The 15,887-nt window shown below is 41.1% G+C and overlaps 1 protein-coding gene across 1 annotated transcript; it reads left to right on the top strand.

Moving 5' to 3' along the window:
• Positions 1-223: 223 nt before the first annotated feature.
• On the top strand, positions 224-15,206 carry LOC138972719 (uncharacterized). Its single transcript, XM_070345374.1, has 4 exons — positions 224-338; positions 8,718-8,786; positions 11,796-11,965; positions 12,593-15,206. The coding sequence occupies exons 2-4, from the start codon at positions 8,723-8,725 to the stop codon at positions 13,313-13,315; spliced, it is 957 nt and encodes a 318-aa protein (XP_070201475.1). The 5' UTR covers positions 224-338; positions 8,718-8,722; the 3' UTR covers positions 13,316-15,206.
• Positions 15,207-15,887: the final 681 nt, after the last annotated feature.

Consider the following 15,887-nt stretch of genomic DNA (forward strand, 5'->3'; position numbering starts at 1 on the left):
GTTGGTAGCAAACCTTTTTGAAGCTCGTACTTGTTGTCATCTCTTAAAAAAGTGAGATGAGCAGTACTGCTGGCTGGACATACTCAGTTTGAGATGTGCAATTTTTTTAAATACAAAATATCTAATTTTTGACTACAAATGTCAAGCGTCTGTGGTCGCTAATATGCACAGACCTGACTGGTGAGCTAGCAGTTAATGTATTTTCTTTCCCAGAATTCTTACCTGAACATTTTCTGAAAAATGCGTGGATCAGTTACTGTTTAGTAATTGATCATATCTACCTGCCAAAGGTATTTGAGACACATTGCCAAGGCTTATTGGGGGAGATTCATAATAGGGTAAGTTATAGACAACATAATGGAGAAAATTGAGTTAACCTTGCCTACATGTTCTTATTTAGGACTTGTGCTCACATTCTGAAAACATGGGAATGTCCGCTACCAGAAGCGGCAGTACTTCACATGCATTATATAATTCTGTTCATGTTGTGAGTATACCCTTTTGGTGTGTGCCTTAACTCTGAAATTGCCTACTTCTGATAGAAGGAGGGGTGCGTTAGGGGTATAAAGACAAAAATGCTGCTAAAATTTAGAAGCAAAATGTTGTGTAAGTAAAAACAAAATGGCAGCCATTTGTCTAAAAAATTAACTAATCTATTCATGCTTTTGCTAATTAGCATACTCGGCAGCTTGCTGTAAATTATGGGTTCTAATCCATGAACTTGAGGCAGTAAAACATTGCTGTCAACGCTCTCACAACATTAGGATTAAAAATAAGGAAGCATATTTCTGCCAAGTTTCTGCACAGATTGGCTTTTCCAGTACGACCTTTTACGCTCAAATAGGGTTCGTAACCCGGATCTATGCGTTCATACATTCTTATGTCCTGCACTTGATCAAACAAACACGCTTTATTGTGAGTTATGTGGGCCAAACAATGTGACATTTCAGGATATTTGAACATTTTGTTTTTATGCGCTGTAAGTGTAACGGCAAAGTTATTTCCGGAAATCATCTGTTTACAGTAAGTTCCAAATACCTTGCTTATTGCTTGAACAGAAGTTAAAGGACCATAACAGGCTCTTTTTAATGTCAGATAAAGCAGTAGGGGTTGATTTAATGATAATAATAATAATAATAATGCAAACTTCTATAGCGCTATTCTAGAAAAATGTCTACTCTTAGCGCTTTACAATACATACATCGACCAAGCATACTATACACGCACAGGCAAAGAAACCGACCACACATAACCAACAAACTATACATGCACAGGCAAAGAAAACGACCAAACATACAATACACGCACAGGCAAAAATAACGACCAAACATAAACAAACATACTATGACCAAACATAACCAACATACTATACGCGCGCAGGCAAAGAGAACAATCAGCACATGTAATAATTACTGACAACTAATAATGCAGGCATACAGTGACAGTCCAATACACAGCCTAAGCACAAAAACCACAATAGGCTTCTATATAAAAACGTGTCAACAGTACTATTTACACACACACAAACAGTGCTGACACAAAGCGCAGAAAATATATATACACGTTATTTTAGGCACTAGGTAGGGGGTGAGGTGGGGCGGGAAGGGGTGGGTGGGGAGATGCTGGAGGGGAAAATCACTTGCGCTGAAAGAGGTGTGTTTTGAGATTTGTCAGTCTTGAATGTAGTGAGAGAATCTGTGTGTCTGAGAGGCAGAGGTAATCTATTCCAGGTCACAGGGGCTTGATAGGCGAAGGACCTCTCGCCACATGTCTTTGTTTGCACTGTGGGGAGTCGGAAGAGTCGAGTGTCGGCGGCGGAGCGAAGCTGACGAGAGGGGGTGTAGAGATTGAGGAGTTCTGACAAGTATTCTGGGGCAGAACCAGAAACGACGGCAAAAGAAAGAGAGGAGAGTTTGTATTCGATCCTTTTAGTGATAGGCAGCCAGTGTAGAGAGTGAAGAAGGGGTGTGGCGTGTTCATGCTTGGAAGATTTGAAGACCAGGCGGGCAGCGTTATATTGGATCCTTTGAAGTCTATCTAAAAGGTACTTAGGGAGACCGGCCAGAAGAGAATTGCAATAATCTATCTTTGAGAGGACTAAAGAACACACTAACGTTTTGGTTGCATCAGTGGTGAGGTAGTGACGGACTGAACTAATCTTGCGCAGCTCTAGATAGGCGGACTTGCAGATGTTAGAGATGTGTTTTTGGAAAGAGAGAGTTGGATCGAGAGTGACGCCAAGGCTGCGGACAGACGGAGAGAAAGAGATAGGTAGTTCGTTGACAGTGAGAGAGACAGGAAGAGAAGGGTGATTGAAAAATTTCTTGGGACAGGCCAGCATAACTTCGGTTTTGTCACTATTTAACTGGAGTTTGTTTAAAGACATCCAATCACTGAGGTCCGCAATGCAATCCTGTGTCCGAGATACCAGATCGTCAACTTCAGCAAGAGGGGCAGACTGATGAAGCTGTGTATCATCAGCGAAACTCTCATGCGACAACGCATGGCGACTGATAACATCGGACACAGGGGAGGCATATAGAACGAAAAGTATGGGGCCAAGCACGGACCCTTGCGGGACACCGTACTGGAGAGCTGAAGGTTGAGATTTGATGCCGTTGACACAAACGGTCTGCGTCCGGTTAGTAAGGTACGAACGAACCCAGGAAAGGGCCAGATCATGATATAGGTAAGCATCTAAAGATGCAAAAACCGAACAGTAAATCACAGGTTTTGTGTTGCATCAGTCTAATTTTACACAAAATGCATGCTCAAAAAGCGGCCAAATTCGTCTGCTACGCGAGACTTCAAAATCCCCGCGGCGGCAAGCCGTTGGCTGTGACGTCACATGCAGGCGTCGGAAGCGAAAGTAGCGACGCTCGGTCTGCGTCTTTGCTGCAGCCGTGGATGCGCGCGTACTTCCGACATCATGCCGAGAGAGTGTGCTGCTGCCGTATGTTCGGAGTTGCAAAAAAAGGACTCAGGCTTGAGTTTTCATTTGTTTCCATCCGACTCAAGGCTCAAGCAGGAATGGGCTGTGAAAATGAATCGGCTGGACCCAAAAACAACAACAACAACAACAACAACAACAACAACAACAACACTATTGTTGAGAAACCAGCGAAATTGTATCAACAATAACAAAAACAACAACAACCACAACACAGTACAACATTGGCCGGGCAACAACTACAACAACTACAACGACGACAACCACACTGATAACAACTCAAAAACCAAGAACAACTACAATGTCAACAACACCACCAACAACAGCTTTAAACTGATAAACAGTAGGTGGAACACGATTGATTTGACACGTAACAATCTTGATTTCATCTACGACGACGACAACAACAACATCAACTCAAATTCGAGAACATATACGTCTTCAACAACATAACCAACAACAAATCTGATAGAACTTCAATAATCTCAACAGTGATCATGGGCTGCCTAATCTATTTGCTGAGTCTGGCAGACATTTGACTTCCACCCTTGAGAGAGAATGGTTTTTCCTCGTAAACTCCGTGCCTCAAACCTGACTAAGAGGATACAACTCTACATTAATCCCCGATTATCAACCCAGATAGATGGGACACTTCCGTCTCAACTCGGACGCCGCAGTAAGAACGATCCGTCTAGCAACAAACGTTGATACGGTACAGCTATCTGCTCGCCGGCTCCCAAGCCACTCCCCCAGCCTGTATGTCTACACACTGACACCAATTAAACCTCCAACTGAGCTGTTAACCCGTGATTTGTAAAAATGTAAAAAATATTTTACAAATTACGTCGAACCTAAAACCGCGATTTGTAAAAATGTAAAAAAAAAAAAAATTAAAAAAAATTCATTTCTCTATTCAGCCTATTGTCCCATCGCTGGGAAATTCGGATCGCTTCCTCTCAGTGGAAAGATAGCAGCACCAGAGTCGCGCTACCCCAAAGTCAAGGGATCCATTAGATTTGTTTTTCTTTCTTTTTTCATTTCTTGTTTGTCCTATATCGCTGGCGAATTCGGATCGCTTCCTCCCAGTGAAAAGCTAGCTTGTGGTCCAAGTTGTGGAATGTGTCCAAGATGTGGAATGTGTCCAAGTTGTGGTATGTGTCCAAGATGTGGTATGTGTCCAAGTTGTGGTATGTGTCCAAGATGTGGTAATGTGTCCAAGATGTGGTAATGTGTCCAAGTTGTGGTATGTGTCCAAGTTGTGGTATGTGTCCAAGTTGTGGTATGTGTCCAAGATGTGGTATGTGTCCAAGATGTGGTAATGTGTCCAAGATGTGGTATGTGTCCAAGTTGTGGTATGTGTCCAAGATGTGGTGTGTGTCCAAGTTGTGGTATGTGTCCAAGATGTGGTATGTGTCCAAGTTGTGGTATGTGTCCAAGTTGTGGAATGTGATGGGACAATAACGAAATGAAAAAAAATCTAAAAGATTAATTGACTTTGGGGTAGCGCGACTCTGTTGTTGCTAGCTTTCCACTGGGAGGAAGCGACCCGAATTTCCCAGCGATATCACAATAAAGAAAAGAAAAAAAATCCCATAGATCCCTTGACTTTGGGGTAGCGCGACTCTGTTGCTGCTAGCTTTCCACTGGGAGGAAGTGACCCGAATTTCCCAGCGACGGGACAATCTAGTAATGAAAAAAAAAATAAATCTAAACATAAACAGTCGCGCTACCCCAAAAGTCAAGGGATTTTGTTTTTGTGACTTGACTTTGGAGATGACAAGAAAATATCGGGAGCATTAATAACGTGATTTGAAAAAAAATTACTAATCACGGGGCGCGCAGACCCTTGATTTTAACCCCCAGGCTCAAAACTGTAAGGTTCAGCAGCTAAAGTCACAGCTTATGACGTCATCGGAATTTTACCCAGAATTCACCACTTCCGTACTCTCGCGGACGTTCGCGATACAATGGCCGCCAGATTGGAACGCGAAAACGCTTCGCTTCAGCCACGAAATTCGTCGGATTATGGCCCAAAACGATTCCGAAATAAACTAAACCCTGTGAGGGAAGGTGAGAAAACAATTTCCTACGGCATGCATATGCCTGGTTAACCTAAGTCACGCCAAAACGCAAATGAACGCGTTTTTGACACACAAAAAAAGCCTGTTGGGGTCCTTTAAAGACACCTCGTGTCAAGCGATTTAAATACATTTTTGTCCATTTGTCGGCCAGGAACTAAAAGATCGAAACAAAAAACACTGGATCAGTTATCACCGAGACTAATACGGCTTAGTTAGCTGATACAAGTAGGCCGAGACGAGTTGAGCTGGTCTTCCCCAAGCATGCACACATAGGAACTAATTTGTATTTAAATAACATATCTGTATTTTTTTGCATTGATTTAATGATAAAGAAAGCAATGCAATTTAAATAAGAAAACGTTTTCTTGCAATTTCAATGTCAACAAAAATGTTGATGAACTGATTTTAAGATTCCAAGCTAGAATGCAATCCGACAGTTCGGACCGGGTCAAAGATATATTTGACGAAAAATGCGGTCATGACAGTGTGGCCTCCACTTCTGTTTAAAGGTAGATGTGACGTCATCGAAAAAAATGGAGTAAAAAAGAGAGTAGAATTCATATGTAAATTTTCAGAAACATTTGCCCGGTTCTTTTACATACATATTGCCCGTTTGCGGTTTGCCTGACACATGGGTTTCATAAATATATCGCCAGCTATACACATTTTGACATGTGAGTGAGAACAAAATATGTTCCCCAAAAGTATACCTAATTTTAATTCAGTTTGTTTTATCTCTCAGTGAACTGGCGTTAATTAGGTCTTCATGATGTGCTATTAAGATCGCTAACATGTGCTCCCTCTACCGGGCCTCTGAATCAGTTTTGTAAATATGCAGGCCAAATTCGTGCCTTTTCTATGTGATGTATTTGCCATCCATGCATGGAGGCATTCTCTAAAAAGGACAGCCCTTCCCGAGTAAACGATGTGGTTCACTTTCTCAAACCTGACCAGGTTTTTACATAGACTAAGGCTAACCCTCTACTTTGACAAATACCAGGAATCAACATTCTTGGTGCCTTCTGTGCCGGGTTAGATTCTTGGTGGCGATGACAGCAGAGTGGCACGAGGCAGAGTGTAGGCACAGATGTCAACAAACCGACCTGCATTAAGAAAACACACGACTTGTTTGTAGGCCTTGAAAGGGGAAAGCGTTGTATTCATTTCAAGTAGTTTTTATTAAGAAATATTTAACAAGAAGCAAGTAGAGACTTAAGCAAATGCAATTTAAATTAGGTAAATTTATGACGAACTTTTTCTGTTCTCATCCACATTTTAGAATATGCGTAGATCGCGAGATGTTTTTTAAATACCTTGTTTCAGGCAACCCATAAACGGACAATACTGATACAAACATACATACATACATACATACAGACATAACTTCGAAATAGACATATAAGCTGTTTGAATCTGCATTTTTTTCAAGGTTTTAAAACTCATCCTCAAAGGCAATGAGATCTTTTAAGTGTTCGTTGTAGCTAAAACCCTGACAGAAATGCCAAAATTAACAATAATGTTTTGACTTATAGACACCAGATTTGACACCAGTTTCCGAAAGAAATAATTCATTTTTCAAATCACTGACAATTGAGGAAATGTACAAACGAAAAAGTAATGCAATCAAGCAACTAGGCGACTGGATAACTTCATATTCAGCATCAGGTATTGGCTTTGGTTTAGTCCACTAGAGGTCCATCGACTGACTCAGCCATGAATCAATCAGTCATTTTGCAAACCAATCAGTCAAGAAAAAAACCTTTCCTTCCACCACGGGACTGCCGCAATTGTGCATTATATTACGGCAGTGAGGAAAAACTTCTAAAAGTTGTTTACAATGTACATTTGAGAGGAAAATACAATTCATTTCTTCATTTCTTGTTTATTTTCCAATGGTCTTACACGAAGAGGAATAAAAGGTCTGAGGACACAATAACCACATTTATTTCAATTAAGTAAGGAAGGGGTAAAAAAAAAAAAAAAAAAGAACAAGACAGCAGACAAAAATAAGACGAGCTGACTGACTGCTGCATATCTATCGGTCAGTTGACGGATTGAGACCCATCTGTGTCGGTCTTTTCCGAATTTAACATGGCAAAAGACCGATGACCAACGCCCAAGCCAATCCGTGCAGCATACATAAACTTGATTTTATGCATTTATGTATTCGTGTTAACTTTCTGAGCTTGTTTTCAATACAACCTATCATATCTATATGTTTTTGGAATCAGGAAACGATAAAGAATAAGATGAAATCATTTTTGGATCGATTTCTTAAATTTTAATCGTAAGACTAATTAATCTATTTTCGTTAATTGTGATCACATTTTAAGAGTAAACATGACATATGTACATATTTTTAGATTCAGAATGTCATGAAGAATACGATGCAATCAATTTTAAATCTGTTTGCGAAAAATCGATTTTAATGACAACTTTAATGAGCAAACTCATTAATTAATTTGTAAGCCTCCAAGCTGAAATGCAATACCAAAGTCCGGGCGTCGTCGAAGACTAGTTGACCAAAATTTCAACCAATTTGGTTTAAAAATGAGAGCGTGACAGTGCCGCCTCAACTTTCACGAAAAGCCGGATATGACGTCATCAAAGACATTTATCAAAAAAATAAAAAAAACGTCTGGGGATATCATACCCAGGAACTCCCATGTAAAATTTCATGAAGATCGGTCTAGTAGTTTTCTCTAAATCGCTCCACACACACACACACACAGACACACACATACACCACATCCTCGTCTCGATTCCCCCCTCTACGTTAGTCATGTTTTGTAAAAAGAGCATGTTATATGCCAAGAACTCAGAAGCGCAGATCCTCTAGTCTTTTATCTGTAATGCTTTATATTCATTTTGCCTTGCATGCTACGAGTACTTCAAACATCATTTCTGGGTGGCATATTCTTCTTATTGGCTCACTTTCTTTCTTTCTTTCTTTATTTATTTGGTGTTTAACGTCGTTTTCAACCATTCAAGGTTATATCGCGACGGGGAAAGGGGGGAGATGGGATAGGGGAAAGGGGGGGGAGATGGGATAGAGCCACTTGTTAATTGTTTCTTGTTCACAAAAGCACTAATCAAAAAATTGCTCCAGGGGCTTGCAACGTAGTACAATATATGACCTTACTGGGCTCACGTAAGTGTAGCCTATGCGATCGTAACTTTGTCTGTCTGTGCGTGTGTGTGTGTGTGTGTGTGTGTGTGTGTGTGCGTGCGTGTGTATGTCTGTGGTAGAAACTTTAACATTTCGTCATTTGAAGACGTCACATTATGGCGTAAGAGGGTTAGACGTCACGCGAAGGAATTACTGAAAGTCTCGGTCATTATTATTTTGAGCGGGCCGAGACTAGTTGGCAGTCGTGTCCCTGTAAGTAGGCTACATGCAGACAGACAGATCTAGATCTAGTGTCTCGCTTTCTTGCACAGTGTCACCTATGCTTACTGTGTGTGTGTGTGTGTGTGTGTGTGTGTGTGTGTGTGTGTGTGTGTGTGTGTGTGTGTGTGTGTGTGTGTGTGTGTGTGTGTGTGTGTGTATGTGTGACGGAGTGGTTGAGTTTGTGTTACTGTTTGTCTATTTCTTACGTGAGCCTTGAAGGCTTCGCCTCTTGTTTTTGGTTGTTGTTTACTGTTAGTCAAAAGAAGGTCTTCACAGAGAAGCTGTGTATTTACAGGAAAGATGACCACGAGTACGTTCAACATAGACCGAGCCCAGAACGTCTATTTCACACAGTCAAATCAAGGTAAATCTGTCTCTCTCTCCCGTCGCGATATAACCTTGAATGGTTGAAAACGACGTTAAACACCAAATAAAGAAAGAAAGAAAGTCTCTCTCTCGCTCTCTCGCAAATCACCAAGGGAGATAACTCATTCTTCCCTTCAAACTCTTAACATGTAGTCAATACTTGACTGAATGATTAAACGTGGGCAGGGGGTGATGTTTGTCTCTCGATGTGTGTTAGTGTGTGTGTGTGTGTGTGTGTGAAAAGCATTGATCAAAAACTACTGGACGGATGGTTATGAAAATTGGTACAGACATTTTTGGGAGCATTTAATTGAAACATCTTTTGCCGATTTGTGATAGGGTTATTTGATGACGTCTTATTTGCCAGTTTGCAAAAGTTGGGGCGGCACTCTCACGGCCATAATATTTGTTCATCTATTTGATTGAATGTTTTGCCACAAAACGTTTGACTCGGTCCGGACTATGGGATTGCATTTCAGCTTGCCATCTTAAAAATTCGTTTACGAAATGTTTGGGTCTCTTGATTCTTTGTTTCCTTTCTCAGATAATGAACCTTCCCATTATCAAATGCAACGTATATAGTGCAAGGCCAATACAACCCCTGCTGTTCATCTGTAGCAAGCACACAGTGACAGAGACATTAGATTTTCTCTATTGCTCTTATCAGGAGAATAAATGAAGAAAAACGAATCGAAGGGAGGTAACTCTTGCTTTGATATCCATGTAAAGGAGACAACTCTTATTGTGCAAAAATACTTCACCATTCTGATAGGGCGTTAAATGATGATGTTAATCCTCCTGCTCAATAATCGAAAACTTTCTTAAGAAAAGGGAGGTGTCAGATGTTCCAAATTTGAAGGTGCTATCACAACCAACATGTGAATTCTTGCGTGATTCACCGTTCTCTGCTACCAACAATGAAGACAACGAGGAAATGAGGTTTTAGACAGGTGTTCCAGTGGCGATCGCATTTTCAATTACGTTTCTTGATTTTGGGGGGTCAAATAATGTTTGATCCGGTCCGGAATATACTGCATTCCAGCTTGGAAGCTTAGAAATCCACTTATTACTACGTTTATCAAAATTCTACTGGAAATTTAGATTGCAATAAGAGAATAAAAAGGTTGTATCGTATTTTTCTTCATTGTTTTAATCCAAAAATATATAGGTATGTTATGCTTACTCTGAAAATGTAAACAACCTTGTGGAAAACCAGTTTAATGCACATAAGATCCTATGTTCGCAGGCTTTGCGGATACCTGCTTACCCCGTTTCAGTACGCGGGTTACGGCTAGCAGGGCTATGATGACGGATGCTGGGTTTTCCGTGTCGATCTTTAAAAAGCCCACAGATTGACTAAATATTTTGATTCCGCTTCATGTGACTTATTTCACTTTTGCCTGTGTAATGCACTGTTTCCACACCTAGATGATCCTACAGTAGCTTATTTAAACGACACATTATGCTATCTTGGCTTTTATTAGTAAAACACATTTGTTGCGTCACCCGCTTGTAGATTTGATAACTTTTAAAATTGCAAGCAAGTAACACGTACAGCAAGAAACAGGGACCTTTGTGAAAAAGATGTCTTCAGCACGTCTTTCTGTGACCGTGATTACAGAAATTTCCATTTCTGTGATCGTGATGGGACTTTGCCCGTGATCCGTGATGACAAAAAGAAGTTTTATGCACGTGTTTTTGAGTCTGTGAAAAACCAAAAGTAAGAAGACCAATTTGAGACTGGTGTTTTGTGACTTGCAGAAAAATTTAAAGGCACAGTAAACCTCCCGTAAACCATCACAGATACTGTCAGGCTTTTACACACAGTACAAACACCCTTTCATTTAAACACTCACCGCTTGAGAACATCCTAGTGGTAACGCACTTGCGCTCGGAAGCGAGAGGTTGCGAGTTCGACCCTGGGTCAGGGCGTTAGCAATTTTCTCCCCCCTTTCCTAACCTAGGTGGTGGGTTCAAGTGCTAGTCTTTCGGATGAGACGAAAAACCGAGGTCCCTTCGTGTACACTACATTGGGGTGTGCACGTTAAAGATCCCACGATTGACAAAAGGGTCTTTCCTGGCAAAATTGTATAGGCATAGATAAAAATGTCCACCAAAATACCCGTGTGACTTGGAATAATAGGCCGTGAAAAGTAAGATATGCGCCGAAATGGCTGCGATCTGCTGGCCGATGTGAATGCGTGATGTATTGTGTAAAAAAAAATTCCATCTCACACGGCATAAATAAATCCCTGCGCCTTGAATATGTGCGCGATATAAATTGCATAAAATAAAAAAATATATATAAAAAAATTTAAAAAAAAAATCCCTGCGCTTAGAACTGTACCCACGGAATACGCGCGATATAAGACTCATATTGATTGATTGATTGATCCTAGGTGCCCTCCGTAAAGAGCGAGCAATTTTCAAAGAATTTATTTTTGCGTGGTTTATCTTACCCCTGAGCCATCGTGAACCCGTGTGATGCAGTTTCCCTTTTTCACAATGTAGTCGTCAGTTAGTCATTTGAATGCGACTCGACTCACAGAAAGGTAAAAAAACGCCAATCACGATCACGATTGTAAACCCTTTGGGGCCCTCTTATTATTTAGATTTTAAAAGTTAGGTCTAGCGCCAAAACGCACCACGGTCCGATTGTCTCTGAGACAAGCCGCAACATTAATTCTTTAAATATTGCTCGGCACCTAGGATGTTCCCGTTTGGTGAGCTTTCAAATGGAAGGGTGTTTGTACTGTGTGTAAAAGCCTGACATTATCTGCGATGGTTTACGGGAGGCTTACTGTGCCTTGATATATATTCTGCGACGTGTGTGAACCCACACAAGCCTGCACTCGGTAAGAAAGCAATATTAGATAGAACACCAAATTATAAGTTTTATTTTGTTACACCTAAAACAAGACATGATAAGTTGAGAGCCACTGAGTTGTAGCAGCGTTAATATAATATCAGACTATCAGACAAGGTACTTTTTCCTCTGTTGTACAAGGTGATACAGTGCGGCTGTTGCTGGTTGGAAGGACTGGATCTGGCAAGAGTTCTTCCGGCAACACCATTCTTGGCGCTAAGAAGTTTAAAGTAGGTTTCTCAGGAAAATCTGTCACCAAAAGTCCATGCCTCGAGGAAGGTGGGGAATTTCCAGGCGGAAGTGTGCTGAAGGTCAGTTGAAATAAACATTACCTTGCTCACAAGTGATTCTTACAAGTCCTGTACACTTGAAAAACAATGTGTCGTGAGTTTTATACTACTAAACGACAGGATCAGAACAAGAACATTAATTATACCAATGACATGATGTAAATCTTTTTTTTAGAGAAGGCAAACTGACTCTGTTTACGCCACCGATAATTACAGAATTCTGTATCATATTGCCAACAGATTTCTATTATTATGTGACAAACTCTCTCTCCTCTTTAGAAGTGTCCCTCTCTGGGCAAGGGCTGGTTGAAAAAAAAAATCAACACGTATGCTTACACCACAAACCTTGTAAATAAAGATTTATCTCATCTTCCTCTCTCTCTCTCTCTGTCTCTCTGTCTCTGTTTCAATTTCTTTTTCTGTCAGATTGAATAATACAAAACCTAAGGATATTTGTTTATTCCGTATCACTCATATATCAAGAAACATATATTTCCCTAGGGCCTGTGACTGCAAACTACTTTAAATGACAATGCGACACACCAGAAAAATAAATGAACCTTCCAACTTATTGACCAATCAAACAACAAACTAAACAAAAACCAACCAAACCAAAGAGATGCTCTTTCTGAACTTGGGTTTTGACAGGTAATGGATACCCCGGGCCTTTTTGACACTGACACCACGCACGAGGATACGGCCAAGCAGCTGCAGGAAGCTTTGGTAAACATGCATCCCGGTCCTCATGCCATCCTGTATGTAGTCTCCTTAAGCCAGCCATACTCCGAGGAAGACTTCAAGACGTTCAAACGGCTCAAGACATATTTTGACCCTCGTTTTCTGCAATACACAATTGTCGTGTTCACCCACGGAGACCGTTTAAAAAAAAAAAAAAAATCGTTGGATTGTTTTCTAAAAACCTCAACGGCACATCAGAAAACAGTTCTCCAAGAATGCGGCATGCGTTATGTTGCTTTCAACAACGAGAATCCCAGTGATAGAAATCAAGTACAGGCATTGTTTGATAAGGTTCAAGAGTTTAAAAAACTCTTCTATCGTCGCCCCTTCTTGAGCACAGAAGAATTTGATCAAACGTTGCAAGCAGCTGACCAAAGCGAAATAATGGGGAGTCCTTTGCATAGATTAGCAATAGATGATCTAGAATCTGCAAAAGAAGTCATAAACAAATTGCAGGCTGAAAACAGGGAATTAAAAGAAGCAAAGGAAGTTGAAAGAAATGATATAAAACATATGATGGAGAGTATGCGAAGCATTAAAAACCTCCTCATCATTGGTTTTGGTTTGACCTGCATAGTCGTGATCTTTTGGCGAGAATTTCGAATGCTAGCAGAACATTGTATTCTTCATTAATATGAAAGCTTCAATTTATTATCCTGGTAATTCTGAAAAGCATACAGCACATCGTTTAATGTAACAAAAAACATTAGGCATGAAAAAGGTGGGTTACAAAATCTGAAAGTGACTGTGGAAACTTGTGAACGGGATGTGAAATTTTGCTTGTTGTTTTGGTAAGTGTGTGTGTGTGTGTGTGTGTGTGTGTGTGTGTGTGTGTGTGTGTGTGTGTGTATGTGTATGTGTGTGTGTGTGTTGTTAAAATGTCATCCTGTAATATTCCGATCAAGAAAGACACTTCAGATTGCACTATCTGTAATTACAGTGTTTTTCGTACATCGGGGCCTGTGGGGCCCCTGGAGTTTGGGACCCTCTAAAACTCCGCGGAGGGGGTCCACTGGTCCTCTTAAAATTCAAAGTGGGGTTACTGGGACCCTCTTGATGAAGCGTCCGTGGGGAGCCTTGAGGCATGTCATATTTTTAGCAAGTTGCATAACATTTGGGTTTCTTTCCCTCAGTCTAAAAGTTGACAGAGATCTGTTTGAACGTTGTAATGACAAATGATAAAGATTACACAAGCCAGGAGTCTCATCTTGACCCCCTCTTCAAAACTGCAATCTTTCACGCCAAAAGCGAAACAAAACTCAAGAAGACACAATAATGCAAATCCTGTCATATTCGAGGGCTGTTCCATTATTATTTAGAATCCAGGCTCTTGGTGATATGGCGTTAAAAACAAAATCATGCTGTAAAAAAGTGAACCACCGTGAGGCTTGACACAAAAAATGAAGTTCCATAGTTCTTTCGTTTTTTACAGAATCGTCTCCGGAATATACTGACCGCGCACTGTATGAGATTGCGTCATAGAGCTAAACAATCTGGATTTCCGAGCAATGACGTAACATAACTACAACTAAAGGTTAAAAGAGGCCGATTTGTATGAAAGTTTGTTGAAATGATTTGGAATGATCGTTCTTTGTAGACCCGTGGTGTGAAACTGGCACAGCGATTTTAAACGGGGTAGATGGAGCGTAGAAAATGATAACCACCCTGGTCTTCTCATTTCATCCGTTACCCTCGAAAACATTAGCTCTGTGAAACAGATAATAAAAGAAGATTCCCGAATCATAATCAAGAATATGCAAGATGCCATAGGCATTGAAAGCTATGGATTCGAAAAGATCTTCACAAATATATGGTCCCAAAGAGATGTGCCCGTTGGGTCCCACATGAACCCAGTGACGGGAAGAAGAGGGGTAGGGCAGAGTGGTGCCTGACAATGGTTGTAAAAAATCAACAACGGCTAGTCCGAATCAATACGGAATATCGTCAGTGGCGACGTGATCTTCGTTAATGAGTTCCACTCGGAAACCAAACAACTGTCGTCTGCATGGGTGTTTCCAGGCGACCCACCTCCTGTCGAGGTCAAATGACAAGAAGCACCGCAAAACAAATGGTGGGATCTTTCGTCACCAGATCTGGACATGTAGACAATGTGACCCTTGAGAACAAGCATGTAGTCACCTCTTACTTCTATCTATATCCACCACTACTTGCTTAAGTAGTCGAGGCTTGGCACAAACACCGTCCAAACATGGGTATTCGAGAGCTCATGCTGCAACATCACAACGCACCTGTGCACACTGTCTTTGCGACAAGAGAGTTCTTGGCTTCAAAAAGATACCTGCTTTTGTCGCATCCACCCTATTCTTCTAACCTCTTTCCATGCTAGTTGAACCTGTTCTCTGATATCAAGAAAAAGGGCGTGGAAAGACGGGCTGAGAGCCCTAAAAACTCTGTCTGAGCCTTCACGAGGGCCATACAAGATATAGCCGATGTCACGTGGTCTATGATGCCTGAATGGACTTGTTTGAGAGGATGGCCAGTTGGGTATCGGGTGTGGGGGGGGGGGGGGATTAGTCTAGAAAACGGCCCAATTGGACTGTTTGTATGGGTTTCCGTTTCTGAGATTCTAAATAATTATGGAATAGCCTAAGTATTGTCAGCTTACTGGCGGTCCCCAGGTACCTTCATCCATTTCTACCTTCCTGATTTGTCTCGCCCGCGAGTTTGAGGATGGCTTCAAGTTGATAGTTACTGCTGTGGTTGCCCGGCAGGCAGTCTCCTGTCTTTGAAAATTGTACCAGGCGAGCCCTCCATGCTTATAGTTCCAACCTGCACTCGTGAGTCATGGTATAGTGTGCGTATTCAAAGGGATTTTTTAAATCCTAAAATTGTGTTTAATAAATATGCTTACCGTTATTCCCCTCGGTCTCCCACTAGTTCCAGGTTTCTATTGCAGTCTTTAAGCAAGCTGCCTCAAAAAAGGAAGTACGGTAAAGTATCTTTTAAACGCCAACCCCCTCCAGCATAATGTTTAACCTAAAAGTAGGAGGTGGGTGCATGGTTTAATGGGTAATACATCCTATGTAGGAGCAGTTCCTCGTTGGAATGGCAAAAATAACTCAATTGGTATGAACCTATCGAAAGAATACGTTGTAGGACAGAGGTGTATCACATCCCCTCTCTCGCTCTCAAGCTCTCTGGCGCTCGCGTTTGCGCATGCGTTTGTGAGTGCTTAGAATGACAT

Source organism: Littorina saxatilis, linkage group LG8 (assembly GCF_037325665.1).
Source record: "Littorina saxatilis isolate snail1 linkage group LG8, US_GU_Lsax_2.0, whole genome shotgun sequence".
In the NCBI taxonomy this organism is placed as follows: Eukaryota; Metazoa; Mollusca; class Gastropoda; order Littorinimorpha; family Littorinidae; genus Littorina; species Littorina saxatilis.

What these genes read in the sequence shown, in the direction of transcription:
- LOC138972719 (XM_070345374.1), top strand. Translation starts at nt 8,723, where the DNA reads ATGACCACGAGTACGTTCAACATAGACCGAGCCCAGAACGTCTATTTC. An exon ending in TTTCACACAGTCAAATCAAG is followed by an intron (nt 8,787 to 11,795) that starts GTAAATCTGTCT and finishes CTGTTGTACAAG; the next exon opens with GTGATACAGTGCGGCTGTTG. An exon ending in CAGGCGGAAGTGTGCTGAAG is followed by an intron (nt 11,966 to 12,592) that starts GTCAGTTGAAAT and finishes GGGTTTTGACAG; the next exon opens with GTAATGGATACCCCGGGCCT.